General features: G+C 43.9%; 1 protein-coding gene across 1 annotated transcript in view; it reads right to left on the reverse strand.

The window, feature by feature from the left end:
* The window catches only part of Cfap54 (cilia and flagella associated protein 54), a 276,477-nt gene that overhangs the window by 225,384 nt on the left and 34,359 nt on the right, over positions 1 to 16,734 (reverse strand). The window contains exons 12-19 of the mRNA XM_032911469.1: positions 15,507 to 15,589; positions 13,200 to 13,334; positions 12,464 to 12,614; positions 10,672 to 10,748; positions 3,611 to 3,739; positions 3,156 to 3,282; positions 663 to 749; positions 439 to 560 (exon numbers count right to left, since the gene is read on the reverse strand). Of these exons, the coding sequence (XP_032767360.1) occupies positions 439 to 560; positions 663 to 749; positions 3,156 to 3,282; positions 3,611 to 3,739; positions 10,672 to 10,748; positions 12,464 to 12,614; positions 13,200 to 13,334; positions 15,507 to 15,589 (911 nt within the window). The remainder of the gene's footprint in view (positions 1 to 438; positions 561 to 662; positions 750 to 3,155; positions 3,283 to 3,610; positions 3,740 to 10,671; positions 10,749 to 12,463; positions 12,615 to 13,199; positions 13,335 to 15,506; positions 15,590 to 16,734) is intronic.

Consider the following 16,734-nt stretch of genomic DNA (forward strand, 5'->3'; position numbering starts at 1 on the left):
CCTCAGTCTAGGAATCAGTGAAAAGGCAAAGTAACTTCCAGCATGACGCCATGTTAAAGGCAGCCACAGCAGCTAGAGAGGTAGCTCAGTGGTAGAATGGGCACCTAGCACACTGGAGGCCCTGGGTTCCATCCCCAACACTAAGCTTTCAAAGATATGGACAAGGAGATTGCTCCATACATTACCAGCATCTGAAGAGAAAATACCTTTAACCAATAGGTGGTCTGCATTCTGAGTTTAATGCGAACACAGTACTAGGTTGACCAGGGTCACTCCAATTTTAACTTCCCTTATTTTGACTCCTCCCCATTTTAGTTGGCTTCCCAAGTCAGCTGTCTCTAGAGACAAAAACACTCATTTCAAAACAGTTCAGGACTTGAGGCATAGGAAGCTGGATGGGATGCCAGGGAAACAAATCAAGAAGAAGAGATACGTTACCGTCAACAAGTTCCATGAGATCTCACACGCTATGTCCTTCTCGAACAGTAAAAGGGCCTTCTGCATCAGGTAGACGGCTTTAGACAGCGTGTTCTTCTTTATTTTCTTCATCACAGTTAACTCTGTAAGGGCAGACAAACGTTTACTAAAAGGTCAGGATACAGCTAATCGTCATCCACAAGTTTAACATGGAAATCCAAGGCATCCCAACGCTAATAGCCTACCTGAGAAACACTCGGTGCTTCTGGCCTTCTTGAATTTTTCCCAGCCTTTGGCAGAAGAGTTCGAGCCAACAGTTGGAATCTGCAAAGCTGAACAACACCTATTATGAACCAAGCAGGAAGCTTCATTTTTGTCACACTGGGGGACAAACTGATGATGACGTTGGGCACACCAGGCACGTGTTGTACCATGACCTTGTAAGCACAGACCTTGGTTTATTTTTGGTTGAGACAGGCGCCCCCTGTTTGAATCAGGCTGGTCTTGAGCTTGGTATGTAGCCTCTAATTTCCCCCATGCTGGGACTTACAGGCATGGACCACCCTCCCCGAGCAGATTAGAGATTAATTATCATCCCCTTCTTTTCTTTTCCAGTGATGTGCATATGGGCATAGATTTTCTAAATTATAAAAATATTTGATTTTCAGTTTCATCTTCAATAAAATCATCTTGCGGGTAAACTCTTGCCTACCCTGCCTTCTTCTTACATAAAACAGCAAATTCTGATACCAAACTGTCCCTGGCCCTTTCTAGAGGAACCGTGTCCCCAGGGTCCCTGGGAAATGAGTGCCATAGTAACAGTTTGTATACAGATGGGGTTGACTGGCATAGTGGCCCAATAGAATGAGTGTTACTGGCTCAAGAGATGGAAAAGATAGTGCGAGTTCTCAATTCTTAGGTCTGGTCCACAAGACACCTGGCACCATTTTATTTCTGGTCCACAAGACACCTGGCACCATTTTATTTCTGACCTGCAAAGTTTACAAGGTGTGGTTGTTTGAATGGGAATGACCCCCAAAGACTCATGAATTTGAATATTTGGTCCACAGTTGATAGAACTATTTGGGGACAGATCAGTGAGTGTGGCGGTATTATGGAAGCAGTTGTGTCACTAGGGGTGGACTTTGAGGTTTCAAAATCCCATGCCAGGCCCAGGCTCTCCCTCTTTGTGTCCAACTTTTGGGTCAGGATGTAGCCTTCAGCTACTGCTCAGGGCCATGCCTGGCACAGTGGTCATGGAATCAACCTCCAAAACTGTAAGGAAACCCTCAATTAAATGCTTTCTTTTGTGTTTCCTTGGTCACAGTCTCTTCCCAGCAATAGAACAATAATTAAGACATGGGATTTCCTAAAAGAACCTCACAGCACATCCCTCTTGTCGAGTTTCGTCATTGGTGCTAATGAGTGTTAAATGGTAGAAACTGATGGAAAGACAGAACCAGATTCTACTGAAGGGTAAGAGTTACAGGAAGTTTTCAGTGCAGATATGGGTGACTGCAAGGTAAAGCCAGGGCCAACGGTGGGCAGCCACTGCGAAGTTCTTGACTAAGAAAGGTACAAATGGCGCTTCTGGAGCATGAACCTGGCGGCAGCACACTTGAGCGAAGGAAGACTGAAGGGATGAAATGGTCATCTGAGTCAGGATGGAAGATCAATAAAGCAGCTGCAGAAACACCAAGGAGACTCAGAGCTCCTGTACAGACCCTTAATGAACTCCATTGAAAATCGAGCCCAGGCCTCCCATCAATACCTGTGTGTGGTCCCCCGTGAGAGCTCATTTGGCCTTCAAAGCCCTAACAAGCAACAGTTACAGAGGAAACCATTAAATGGTAACCCCGGAGCAAACAAAGCCCTATTCTTCTATGAAGGATGATATAGGGAGTCATGAGTATTCTTGAAGGAAAGCAGACGCCATCCTTCTATTGAACTTTAAGATGCGTTTCTCAGCCGCATCTTTTCAGCACCAAATGTTGAGTGTGGCTAGTGAGTCTCCCTAAGCTTGTTCCTGGAACAGGCAGGCTACCGGGAGTTCAGCTCGCTCAAAGTGAAACAGAGATCTTTTTATGATTATTTGCCCTCTCTAGTTCTCACATCAAAAACAACAGGCTTGTTAGTCTTTTTGTTTTTTGGTTTGGGTTGGGGTTTTTTTTTGTTGTTGTTTTGTTTTGTTTTGTGTTGTGTTTTCTTTTTCTTTTCTTTTTCCTTTTTCTTTTCTTTTTTTTTTTTTTTTTTTTGTTATTTGGTTGGTATTTTTTTTTTCAAGACAGATTTTTCTGTGTCACTCTGCCTGTCACTCACTCAACTTGGAACTCAAAGATCCACATGCCTCTGCCTCCTGAGTGCTGGGATTAAAGGTGTGCATCACTAGCACGCAACCTAAACGGCTTTGAAAGCCATATAAATGTAAAAGGATGGAACATAAAATTATGGGTAAAAACAAAGGATCTCGATAGGCACTAAATCAATGCTTAGTCTACTGAATTAACAAAGCACCAGTAACTTACTATTAGCAAACAAAAAAAAATCATACTTTCTTAGAAATCTACTGACCTGCTATGCAAACTATTAACTGATAAATCAGAGTATCTGTTGATATTAATCCGAGGAGAACCAAATGAAATAATAAAACTCGTTTGGAAAGCAGGCTGCAAATACACGATTACAAGACTCAATCGACTCTACCCTTAGATTTTGGCTTAATTGTGGGCGGCCCCTACCATCCAGTTGGTCCAGGAGCACAACAGCTATGCGGTGCTGAGCTTGAATTAGTTCAAGGTGCAGGTCCATTATGTAGCTGTTGGATGCGATCGGCTTGTAGGTGTCTCCATCTACATCATGAGAGTCCTTCAGCCCAAGAGAGTTGGAAAAGAAATTAAAAAGAGAAATGACTATCAAAACAGCCTAAAAATAGCTATGCCTTGTTACCTTTCAAGTTCTGTCTTACACACGGTCATTCAATTCTTCTCACTTCTAGCCCTGAGCCGTTGGCTTGCCTGACCTGTGCCCTCTACACTCAGACACTTCTCCTTGGTCTCTTCTGGGAAGAGCTGTTTCTGGCCTATGAGAAGGAAGTTCCCACAAACCACGAGTCTTTTATAACCTCTCTGCAAAGCCACCTCTTTTCCTACTTAAGGAAACCACCAATCTGACATGAGGTTAAGTCCACCCTTACCTTGACGTAGCAATGGTCGATTACGGATGATCCGTCTGACAAGGTAGTTAACATGCAATTCCAGTTCATGCTAGCGATTGCTCTATCAAGGAGTTCATACGCATAAATCAGCTGTTCCACGGGTGCTCGCTAAAATGATTTTGCAAACAGAAAGGGCAAACCGAAACTCTTTTTAACTGTTCGGCGTCACCGTATCTTATTAAATATGCTTAGCTTCAACTAAAGACTGAGTACTTTCGATGAAGATGAAAATACTAGAGCTCGCCATTTTCCAAAAGCAAACTTTCACCAACATATGTTCCAGTTCTGTTCATTGTCTAAATTCTAGTTGTACCAAACCTACAGGGAAAATATAAGTATGAGGCTCATATAACTGTCTATTCTCTCTCACACACACTTAAGTTGAAAATTTGCTGCTTTTTAAAATGTTTTTTAAAACTCAGGGCTGGAAACTTAGACTTGGAGTCTACAAAAACCAACATGGAATGGTTTTCAAAACCTACATATCTTTATATCTATATCTATATCTATCTATCTATCTATCTATCTATCTATCTATCTATCTATCTATATGCTGTAGCTGTCTTCAGACACACCAGAAGAGGGCATCAGATCTCATTACAGATGGTTGTGAGCCACCATGTGGTTGCTGGGATTTGAACTCAGGACCTCTGGGAGAGCAGTCAGTGCTCTTAACCACTGAGCCATCTCTCCAGCCCCCTACATATCTTTTTAACCTCATTATCCTCATAGGGAGACTAGTATAGAATGATCCAGCCCTGTTTACAGGCTCTTCTCAGAAGCTTTTACACACTGAGTGGCTAAAACAAAAGCCCTGGACTCCCATCCACGAATCGCTCTGCCTTACTGCCCCAACAAGGCACCATTGCCCGGAAGCTTTTTTTTTTTTTTTTTTTTGCCTTTCATTTGTGTCACCTAAGTTGGTGTTTGTTCGATTGCCACTCTCACCATACACGTGCCTTGACCAATATGGAACAACCCTTTTTAATTTTTAAATGCTTTTTAATTTCTCCATCATAAAATCTGCTTTCTTCCCTCAAGCCACAGGCTCGGGCTGGTGCTTGTACCTTAGTGGCTCCGTGTAGTTACGTCACAGGAGCTCTAAGTACCCCAAGCAGAGAGAGGCTGAGAGCACAGGATCATGGGTGTCAGCAGCTCTTGGAAACCCTGGGGAAGCTGGGGGCCAAGAAAGCCTCTAGTCCTATGGCTTGCACACAGAAGCTCCACCCAGCAGCTGACTCAGACAAATGCAGACACCCACAGCCAAAGTGCGGATGGAGCTTGGGGACTCTTATGGAAGAATAGGAGGAAGGGCTGCAGGATGAAGGGGATAGGAAACTCATAGACCGACAGAGTCAACTAACCTGGACCCTCGGGACTCTCAGAATCTGAACCACCAACCAAAGAACATACGCAGGCATGACCTAGGCCTCCCCACACATACGTAGCAGATGTACAGTTTGGTCTTCGTATGGGCCCTGAACAACTGGACAGAGGCTATTGCAAAAACTGTTGCCTGTACATGGGGTATGGTCTTCTAGCTGGACTGCCTTGCCTGGCCTCACTGGGAGAGAAAGCACCTAGACTTGAAGTGCCATGGTAAGGGGATGTGGGGAGAGGGGCTTCCACCTGCTCAGAGGAAAAGGGGAAGGGAGAGGGGGAAGGATTGTGTGAAGGGGGTGACTGGGAAGGGAGCAGTGAGCTGGAGGTAAAGTGATTAAGTTAAAAAAAAAGGAAGAAAGGAAAGATGGAAGGAAAGACGGAAGGAAGGATGGAAGAAAGCTGCTGATGAGAAGTTAGCTCCCTGCTAACCTTGAGAGCTTCCTCAGAAGTCTCTGTGACCCTGAAACCTGGGAGGCAGTCAGAGACAACCTCAAAGCCTGCTTCAGTGACTGCAGGGAGTGGATTGCAAGAGCTTGCTCGATATGGCTGGTAAATTCTCATTTCCTTCTCCCACAGCAGATTGTGAACTTCTCGTTACAAAGCCAATCAAGCGCTCCTCGTTAGGAAACCAGCCACCCGGGACCATATGGAAATGCATTGCTGCAAATATGGTTCCAGGAGTCCCTTGTAATCCAAAGGTGCCTGCAGAGGGGAAGCATAGGGCTGCCCAGCCAACTGTATTTATGTAGAATGAAAGGTGTCATTCTGAGGAGCATGTCCCTACTATTCATGCATCTGCTGATGGAGTGCTGTAACTAAATACCCTGCAATGGGTTGTGTCTGTCCAGGAGACCAAATTGTCATTTCCTGGTCACTTATGACTTTTTTTTTTCCCGGTTCGGTCTTCATCTATCTAAAACTTCTAAAATACTTTCTAATGAATAGAAAGATGATGGATACCCTTATTCTGTCAAGATAAAGGGACAGTTTTTAGTCTGGCACCATAGCTACGCCATTAATTGGGTAGTCTCTGGACACTTTATCAAGTCAGAGACCTTCTATTTCCAGCTGTGGTTAGGTAGGCCGGCTGTGGATTTTGTCAAATGTTTCATTTGCATCTCACTGTGGTTTGATGTGGCCTCATGTTTTTCTTTACTCTTTAGTGTGGGAATTTATTATACTGCACTATGGAGTGCTAATGTTGAGTGAGCCTCACTTTCCTGGAATATACTCAGTTTGATCACAGACAACTATTCAGCATATCCATACCCAGCAAAGTCATGGGCTTGGGGAGGTTTCCAATCACCCGAGTCACACATCCAAATAACTGCACCACTGGAGGACACAGCCAAGGCTGAAATTCACTGGGGTAATAGACTTTTCCCATTCGCTCCTCCCCTCGGGGCTGAAAATGAGATGTCTCCCTATAAAATCCATTTGATTTTTTTCTAGTATACTTTTATAGTATATTTTTCTAGGCTGTAATCTTTTGTAGGCCCTAACTTTACGGGGAGGCTCAACACCAACTCCATCTTTCATGAGATGAAGTTTTTCCCCCTAGATAGCTATTTTTTGCTTTGTTTTGTTTTTGTTTTTTTAATCCATGTTTGCTTGTAACTATGCCCAGCAACCCACTACAGCACCCAGAAGCATGTCCATTATTCTGGATTTCACTTCCCTTTTCTGTTTTGGCCTCTAGAGTTTTCCTTAGTTTCTTGTGAGCTTTGCAATGGGCTTGAGGATATTGGCTAAAATCTGTCCAAGATGTCTAGGTGTCTTCCAAAAAGATGCTTATGTCATCTAGGTTGTTGTTCAGCCAAAAACAGAGGTCACAGAGGATCTGTGTGTGCGTGTGCAGGCGTGCGCAGTTGCACGCATGAATGCAAGAGGATGACATCAGCTGCCATTACTCCGGGGCCATCTGCCTTCTTTCCTGAGTGGGAATCTCTCAAGTAGGATCAGTTAGCTTACCAGCGAACTCCAGCAATCTGCCTTGTTTCTACCCCTCTGCTGTAGGATTGCAAGCATTGAGCCCTCACACCTGGCTTCTTACACGCGTCCTGGGATTCAGGTTCTCACCCTTGTTCATTAAGTACTGTACTGACTGAGCAATTGATTGCCCCAGCCCTGGGGATACCTTTTTGACAACAAAACCTTTCAAAGACTCCACACATAGCCACATTCTTTCATCATCTTCACCATGACCGCCATGATCATTGTCACCATCACAGCCAACCCTAAATTTAAAGATCATCTATAGGGACAATTCTCAAATTTTGGTGTCTTTAAAAACAAACACAGACATATTACAAGAATGTGTTTTCATTTTGATCCCAGGTGTGGGCTGTGGGGCTGCTTCAGACCGTCCTCAGCAGCAGCTGACTGTGATTTGTCTCGTGCTCTAGCAGAGGCATGGTTTTGCCAGCTACAGATAGTTTCTGCCATGGTGTGATGTTTAGAATCTGGGAACTTTTCAGAGGGTATATAAATGCTATGGCCCAGAGAGGTGGGGGTTGGTGGTCACTGGTCATTTAGGGGAGTTGGTAGTGGTTTGTTTGTAGTCCTGCTCAAAGAAGAAACCTAAGGAAAAAAATAGATTCAAGGATCTCTCTCTCTCTCTCTCTCTCTCTCTCTCTCTCTCCTCTCCCTCCCTCCCTCCCTCCCTCCCTCCCTCTCCCTTTCTCTCCCATCTAATGATAGGGTGAAATTGAGTTGATAAAGGGTATGGAAAAGAAGAATTCAGAGAGAAACAAAGACCAACTATACTCATCTATTTATAGTTACCTTTAATTGTATTTTATTAGTTTATATTAGTGTCCATTTTTATAGCATACTTGTTCAATAGATGCTACATGTTCTGCATAAGTTTGAAATTGTTTTAAATCATGCCATAGCCATGGTACACATTATATTTCACATAGCACTTTGCATGTATGCAAGAAATACTATTTTTCACATCTAGAGATTTTTCAGTGAAAAAAAAAAAGAGAGAGATTGCTAAGTGAGCACATGAATCTCAGACCTAAGCTTAGATTCAAACAACACAAATACCTAAAACAAACAAACAAGCAAAAACCTAACAAGTGCAAGGCACTGGCTTCCAGAGTGTCACTAATATGTCAATTAAATGGTATAACAACCCAGCAAAACAGGTACAGTTATAATTTCACACGTAAAGATGCTTAAACAGACCGAATAATTCATTTACGTTCAGGTGAACAGTCAACATCCTTGTCAAGACTATGAGTCTGTCAAAAACAAATGCTAGCTCTGGGCTCTGGGTGGGCCAGTGGGTTGCCTGTACACCGGCCACCACATTCCACTGTGGCCTAGCAGATTGTGTGCACTACAGTGTAACTGCTTGTAGTAAACCACTTGGAGCAAAGGACACATTTTTCTAACTCCAGTAACAGCAGCAATAGCTCATCGATGGCCTTTAGATTCCTTGTTGTGAGAGACCTGTCACCTCAGAAACCCAATTTATTGAGTGACTTCAGTTGATGGAAAATTTCAAGCCAGAAAACATAGCCCCTTTATAACTTGCACTGGGGTTCCTGGGCCTTCCCCATCACACCATGGAGAATAAGAGCTAACCCACTAAACCTGTGATTCCCACACTCTAATGTCTTTAAAAGTTGGAATGATGACTGACTGTGTTTGGAGTGAGAAATGGGAAGCTGCACGTTGTGTAAGCACTGAAAGGTAGCCCCAGACAAACCTCCGTTGGACAATTATGCCTCCTCTGCCTCTCAGGCAGACCGATTTCCGTACCCAGTGTAAGATCTCGCAAATCTAGCTCTCTCTGCAGGACACTACTACAAATGAAGGACTCAAATGTACACCCCTGGACCTTGTAATCAGGAAATAAATGTTCACTGGAGAAGGGAAACTCACAACAACCATTTATTTGGTGCCAGTAAACAGACTTTCCCTATTATACCTAGTTTGGCAGAAAGAGGAAATTTTTCTTTTAAATGAGTAGCAGTAGGGCTGGTGAGATGGTTCAGTGGGTAAAGATACTTACAGCCAAGCCTGACAACCTGAGTTCAATCCCCACAACCCATACTGTGGAGCAAGAGAACCAATCCCCGTAAGATGTCCTCCAACCTCTACATATGCTCCATGGTATATATGTTCATGTACACACACACACACACACACACACACAATTTCAGGAAAACACTGAATCTGTCCTGAGCATGTACTGACATGTTCTTGTCATTATTTCCTAAACAATACAGTATACTATAGAGATAACACAATGTGCTCAGTATTAAAAAGTAATCTAGAGACTGTAAAGTATACCGCAGGGCATGCCCAGGTTCTATATAGGCACTGTACCGCCTTACACAAGAGGAGACGTACACATTGATGTTATTACCTGTGAGGGTCCCAGAGCTAAGCCATCAGGGATGCTAAGGGAAACTACCCAGAAATACTCAGTTTTGTATGTTTCCTTTTAAGTTTCTTCAGAGATTCCAAAAGAGACGGCAGTGAGGAGGGTTAGTAGCAACTGAGGGGGCAAGTGCTGCCAAAAATAATATTACAAAAAGGACAGAATGCTGCATGTTAAAAATATGAGAAGCACAAAAAGAGGCCCAGGGATATCAATACAGTAAAGCTGCACGTTTTTGTTGATTGTTAATCCCAGCCCCCATGTCAATGCAATTTTTACAACTTAGTCTACAGTTTATCAATTAGATCAAAACAAATAGTCACTTGCTCCTCTCTAGGAAAACATTCTAAAGTCATCCATGAAACATGGGAGCCTTGGGAAAATGCTCTACGGTTGAATAAGAGGAGTTTTGTTCTCAAATAATAAGACTCGTATTCTACACCTCATTAGGGAAGAAAAAACACACAATGTATAGGCAAAGTGTCCCCTGGGAAGTCCCTGGCAAAGGAACCTATTGTGTTTAATCTAAAATCATCTATGGCTGTTTGCCGTGATGTCTGCTTGCAACGCACAGGACCAGAATCACAGAGGACGGACTACATGCGCAGTTCTGGGGGCACCGATAAACAGATGAACATTGGCTGAATGTGTGAGGCTGCTCTCTATTAAGATCAAGACAGTCATGTTCATGTGCAGAAGTGATTCAAATACATAATACCAGTCATGTGGCTCCCCACCTTCAAGATAAAGCTTACTGAGCACGCTCCCCGAGAGCCAGCAGCCTTGGTGCATTTCAGTCAGGTAAGAGCTCATTCATCCTACCAGAGGCACATACTGAGTGGAGCACCCCCACCCTTTACACCTGTGACTCCAGACCCATTCAAACCAGCAGCAAAGCTGGAGAGATGGCTCAGTGGTTAAGCACACACACTGCTCTCAATACCCAGTACCTCCCTCCTCTAGTGACTCGGAACTGCAAACTTCTAGTTCTGGGAGATCTAACATGGTCTTCTGGCTTCTGCAGGCATTGTAGTCATGTGTACACACACACACCACATCAAGACTGTCTAAGTAGCTATGTCACACTTTCCTTTAGAACTGGGAACACTCTGTAGTGACCAACACACCCAGAAACAGAAATTCTTAAAGTTTCAACACTCAAGAGACAGTTCTACAATGAACCACTATTACGTTTACAAATTTGATATTGAAAATAAGAATTCATGTTTTTAACCATGCTTTCTATAACAGATAGCAGTACCTTTAATATTGGAAGGCTTTCCGGGACCCCTTTTGAAGTCCCAGGCAACTCGTCCGGTCCTTTCTTTGCAGACAAATCTGAAAAACAAATGAAGTGAGGAAAAAGAAAAAGATGAGGAGGAAAAGAGATCAAGACAGAAGAGGAGGAGGAGGAGGAAGAGGAGGAGGAGGAGGAGGAAGAACCAAAACAAAGGGAAATCCAGAAGGACAAAGGGGAAGACAAAATGGAAATTCAGGAGTAAATCCAGACATTAAGATAGTGAGCTAAATTATCTTTTAAATTACTTATTGATCTTAGATACTACTCACAACCAGAATCTGGCAAAATATCAAAATGTTTCTTTTGTGTACTTAAAGTTTTATTTATATAAAATAATCTTTTTTTAAAAAACACAAGAATTTTGTTTCTTAACAATATGGTATCAGACCGGTAATTGCTCATCCCTCTGTATTCTTTTTAAGGCAGTATTTTTTAAAGAATTATTAATTTAGTTTATGTATGTGAGTATACTGTCACTGTCTTCAGACACACCAGAAGAGGGCATCAGATCTCATTAGATGGTTGTGAGCCACCATGTGGTTGCTGGGATTTGAACTCAGGACCTCTGGAAGAGGAGCCAGTGCTCTTAACCGCTGAGCCACCTCTCCAGCCTGTGTTCTTGTATAAAGCCCATTTGAAAAAAATGACAGAGCCCGTGGACTAAGACGGATGCCAAAGAAACCAGTCTGAACTAGAGGAATACAAATGATAAGTATTTGTAAGGCAACACTACATTTCGTATTTTAAAATACTTGATCAATTCCTACTAAGCCACATTACTTAATTCATAAATAAACTCCAATATTGATGGCAACATCGTAACAAAAGATAAAAGTGTTATGTCCTGTTAAGCCTGGTAATGAACGAATAGTGTAAGACAACTAGTCTTCCAAAAGTAACTAGTGAACGACACAATATAATTGAATAAAAAATAGACTTTAGAGGCTCCATCATTTGGGGGTTTTGCTCCCTGTAACAAGTAATGTAGAAACCGTCTTGCAGCTGCAGCAAAGCTAGACAATATTTTTTAGACTCACAAGCTAAGACAAAGTAAAATAGCAAAGATAAGTCAAGGAGCTTGAGAAAGGAAGTCACAGGACACAGAAAGGCAGGGGTGTGAACCAGGCACGGTGGCACAGGTTTGCAATCCCAGCACTCGGGAGGTGGATGGTTCAAGTCCAGCCTTTGCTACATAGTGAGTTCAAGGCTGGCCTGGGATAATTGAGACATGGTCTCACTAAAAATAAAAACTGCAAACACAGCCTACTTCTTCTGGATACAATTCTGAAGAGAGAAACTGGGCAGCCATTTCACACTTTGAGGAGCGGTAGCAACAGCAAATTTGGTAGTGTGAGAGTAAACATGGCAGCCCATCCCTTCCTCTCACGTCTCTATGTCAGGCAGGGTGGGGAGAGCCTTCGCTCACTGAGTGTTTACTGAGAACCAAAGAGGAAAGCCAGGAAAGGGAAGGGAGAAATGAGCAGAGAGGAATGAGGGTGGAGATGGAGGGGTGTGTGGTAATCAGGAATGGAGAGGGCCATGAGCAATGAGAGACCAGCGGAGCCTTGTCCGCCATCATCCCATCATCAAACCGTAGAGCATCTCACCTTCTCTTTGCCCTGCCTGGTTAAACCTGTGCCGTGAGCTCTCTCACCGAGGCCCGCTAAGGGCGGTTACCCTGTGCCCTAACTCATGCTTGCGCCGTTGCGTCTGTCTCTGCGCAGTCTCAGCGCGCGTTTCCTATGTCACTCACCTGCAGACTTTCTGAACTTTCTTTTCGGGTTTCCCAGAGACTCTAGTATCTCACTTAACCGCAACGTGATCTCTGCCACCATCACGATGTCCAGATCTTCCAGCTTGTAGCAGTGTATCACCTCACTTATCTGCCACAGGAGATAAACCCACTGCAAGGGGGAAGTGTAAACCAAATTAAACTAAAAGTGAATCCAATAACGAGGCAAAGTTTTCAAGTGGTAGCCTTCCTTTGATCCTCCCCGATCCGCAGGCTTCCTCACTAATGTGTCTTAGCCGTAAACAACGTAAAGTGACCTTAACAAGATATTTAACAATACATGTTTACGAAAACCCACAAATATCCGCCTGCTAACCATGTGTATGCCTGAAGCCACAATGCAAATGTTATGACGTTATTTTTCTGTATCATCAAATACTTGAAATATTCTCAAAGTGAAAAGTCAGCCAAGTGAGCAGGTGTGCCCGGCTCCATTTCAGGTGCCTAGAAAGTGACTTTCGTGCCTACATCCCCAAAGCATAGCATGTAAACCAGCTAGGGCACAGCAGCACACGTTCTGAGGAAGACTCGCTAAGCACTGCAAAGAATAACGTCTTACTGCACACATCTGCAAAGGACAGGAATTATGGGATGGATAACGGGGAAGGCCTAGATTGGAAATGTGTACTTAACATGAATTTAAAATAAACAGACAAACAAACAAAAGCCCATGTGAATGAAAAATAAAAAGGAGTACTTTGTTGGTGCTAATCTTGTGAGAATATTTTGTAAAGTCGCTTTTGGGTATGTTGAGCCTTTGAAGTCCCAGCTTGCATTTCTGCCATAAGAGTGTTATTATGTCCACAACGATATCCTTATCCGGCTGAATACCCTAAAAGCAGAAAAGGAGGCGTGTGTGAGTTACAAGAACAGACGTGTGACCATAGCAATCAGCACATGTCCCCGGGCAACCGTCCTCTAAGTGCTTCTCATGTCGCAGATCATTTACCCCACACCAAACGAATGCGCTAAGGGGAGTGTCTTCCCTGCCACGGCCACTAATAGCTGCGCAGGACATAGGCTAAGAGAACCCACGTGGTTTCCCCCACAGGTCAATGACCCAGAAGTCCTAAGCCATCGTGCGTCTCACCTAGCACTCTGGGACACCAGTTTGGCTCTCTCAAATAAATAAGTCTGGAATATTGTCAACCAAGTCTGTAGACCAAGAACTTCTCTCCAACTGGCCAAAGTATGCTTTTTACTTTCTAAATTTCTTGTATTGAAATAATAAGGAAGGGGAGAAATAAAGGATAAAGTGGTGATAGGCACGGGAAAACTAGGCAGAGAAAGTGGGGAGAGAATGCAGAGCAGGGTGGGATGTGGGAGCAGGTAGAGCATGCAGAGGAGGGTGGAGAGAAAATGAGCCTCAACACTCAGCCTGAGATGGGCATCAGCACGCGGCCCAGGATGGACAAGCCTCCTCCCTAGTTAGTTGGCTTTTTTCAGAAAGAAAGGGAACTTGTTATATCTGAACTGGCAGATAAATGAAGTCTATGATTAAAATAAAGGAAGCGTGGAGCTCTCGGGAAGCTCTGAGACTTAATTTGGTATGTATCACAGTTCCCCGAAGCACCCGGAAACAGAACAGATACCAAACACAGGTAAATGTGTATGGACTTGGGTCAAGCTGAGCTGAACTAAGACATACAGTGTATTTTTTTTAAATGTGTAAGCAAAATGTCTTTGCCCTTGTTTTTTTTTCCCTCTTTTTTGTTAAGCTTGCCCACTGTAATAATTATGTTTTCTACCTGTCTTTCGAGATTAAATACATAGCAGGGCCGGCTGATGCAGGCCTATAATCCCAGCTCTGTACTGCTCAGGAGGCTGAGACAGTGGACCTCAGCCCCAAGGCCAGCCTGTGCAACTTAATGACATCCTGTCTTAAAATAAAAAGTAAAAAGTGGGCTGCGGCAGTAGCTCTGCGATGGAATAATTGCTTGGCTATGTACAGCCATATGTTCTACCTAGACACTGAGAGAAAAAACCTATCACAGATTCCAAAATATTCAAATAAATTCAGAAGAAATAGAAATACTGTAAGAGCAGAGCATTTTGAATCCCTCTTGTGTTCTAGCTACCCAGGAAAATATTAATGCAAAACCCTTATAATTACACTTTCCACTTTCCATACTCATAAACCCAAATTTCAAGTGAAATTCTGGTATCATACAATGAAAGCAATGAAAACTGATTAGGGTACCACCACTCAAAACTGGCTTCAAGGAAGCTCGGAGATAGCCCAGGGAGCCTGGCACTCAAATCAAAAAGTAGTGCTAGAAGGCCAGTTCAGTGGCAGGGCACTCGTGGAGTCAGACCCTAGAGCCAACCCCTTCCTGCCTCCCCCACCTCATATCCTCATGGTCGGGGAGAGAAAAGGAAGGTAGGGAAAGAGGAAAGAGAAGAGAAGAGAAGAGAAGAGAGAGAGAGAGAGAGAGAGAGAGAGAGAGAGAGAGAGAGAGAGAGAGAGAGACCTCCCATCTCACGCCAGGAATGCCAGTGCCTGGGAGAAGGAAGCAGCGAGCCCATGAGTTCATAGGAGCCTAAGATACAGAGTAAGTCCCTCTTTCCAAATCCAAAGATGGCGGATGGGGGCAGACCTGAGCCACTGCACATGAACCACTTCTAAATTCTGACCATTGTGTGAAAAGTGGCAGTAAGCAAGCACCATCACACCGGGGGCTGAAAAGTGCCACGGCCATGTTTCACTAAACATGTGGGCTTTTCTTCAGAACCGCTGCCTGGGTTCCCTCATCCTTAGATGGAATGCAGCCAGCCTGGGACTTCTCCCTGGAGTAGCAGGGTGACCCCCAAAATGATGCCGATAAGAAGAAACTGCACGTTTCAAGTCGTCAGCCGACACGACGATGCGTTCCAATGAGCAAACGGTTAAGAAAAAAAACCTTAGGAGCGGTCCTGTCATGCTCTGAGCTTGGCCTTGAGTGAGGCCAGACTATTGGGAGGTATTTCCTTGCACACCGTGACAGCTTATAAAGGGTTACTTCACCTTGGTAGGGACAGAAACACAGAAGTGAAGAATCGCTGCCAAGCTAAAAATATCTTCAGTGTACGTGCTCCTCACACAAGACTCTGCACGTGAACAGAAGAAGAAAATGAGGGTGGGGTTAGCAACCACCAGGAAGCACCAGGTACAGAGGACAGACAGAAGCTTCAGAAGAACGGCACGAATGATGCTGGCACTGTTTATCATGGTGGGTGCCTTTATCCTGTCAATAAGCTATTTAGAATGTGTCCATGTCAAAATCTATCCCGGTAGTCAGTTAAGATGAACTGGTGGCTTATTTTTTTTAAAGATTTATTTATTTATTTATTACATATGAGTGCACTGTCACTGTCTTCAGACACACCAGAAGAGGGCATCAGATCCCATTACAGATGGCTGTGAGCCACCATGCAGTTGCTGGGAATTGAACTCAGGACCTCTGGAAGAGCAGTCAGTGCTCTTAACCGCCGAGCCATCTCTCCAGCCCTGGACTGATGTTTTTATTATCAGTCCACAATGCATATATCAGCTGTGTCCAAAGAGAAATTGAAGGTGCCAACCATATTAAAATAATCTAAAATGTGGGGGATGGAGAAATGTATAAAGGTATTTATTTGGGTCCTGGCGGAAGAAGAAATTCTATCACTACAGGTACAAAGGATTCGCTGCAAACAAGGGGCTATGTGATGCGTAAAAGAACAGGGAAGGGGGTGGGGATTTAGCTCAGTGGTAGAGCGCTTGCCTAGCAAGCGCAAGGCCCTGGGTTCGGTCCTCAGCTCCCAAAAAAAACCCAAACAAACAAACAAAAAAAAAACAGAGAAAATATAGAAGCCCAGAATAATCGACTTCTCACTGATCTAAAAGCTGACTGGATGTTCAAGTGTGCATACACTGATGCTTAAACCCTTGAAGATTGGAAAATGCTGCCTGCTGGCGAGAAGGGGCACAGCCAAACTTGCACTTTGCTCAGCCTTTTCCCATCCTCCTCTACCCTGTGCCCTGATGACCTCACACTTACTGTAATGCCTACATAAGACCTCTTTCATGTGTTGAAATCGATTCCAGAATCTCATGCAATTTCTCACAAGGTCTAGGGACCACATCACCTGACACCCAGCTATTTCTGACCTACCACGCTCCAGACTCCGCCACTCCTGTTACACGCTCCCCCATACACACACACACACACACACACACACACACACACACCCCGCCGGTCAGTCATCAGTCA

Source organism: Rattus rattus, chromosome 1 (assembly GCF_011064425.1).
Source record: "Rattus rattus isolate New Zealand chromosome 1, Rrattus_CSIRO_v1, whole genome shotgun sequence".
NCBI lineage: Eukaryota > Metazoa > Chordata > Mammalia > Rodentia > Muridae > Rattus > Rattus rattus.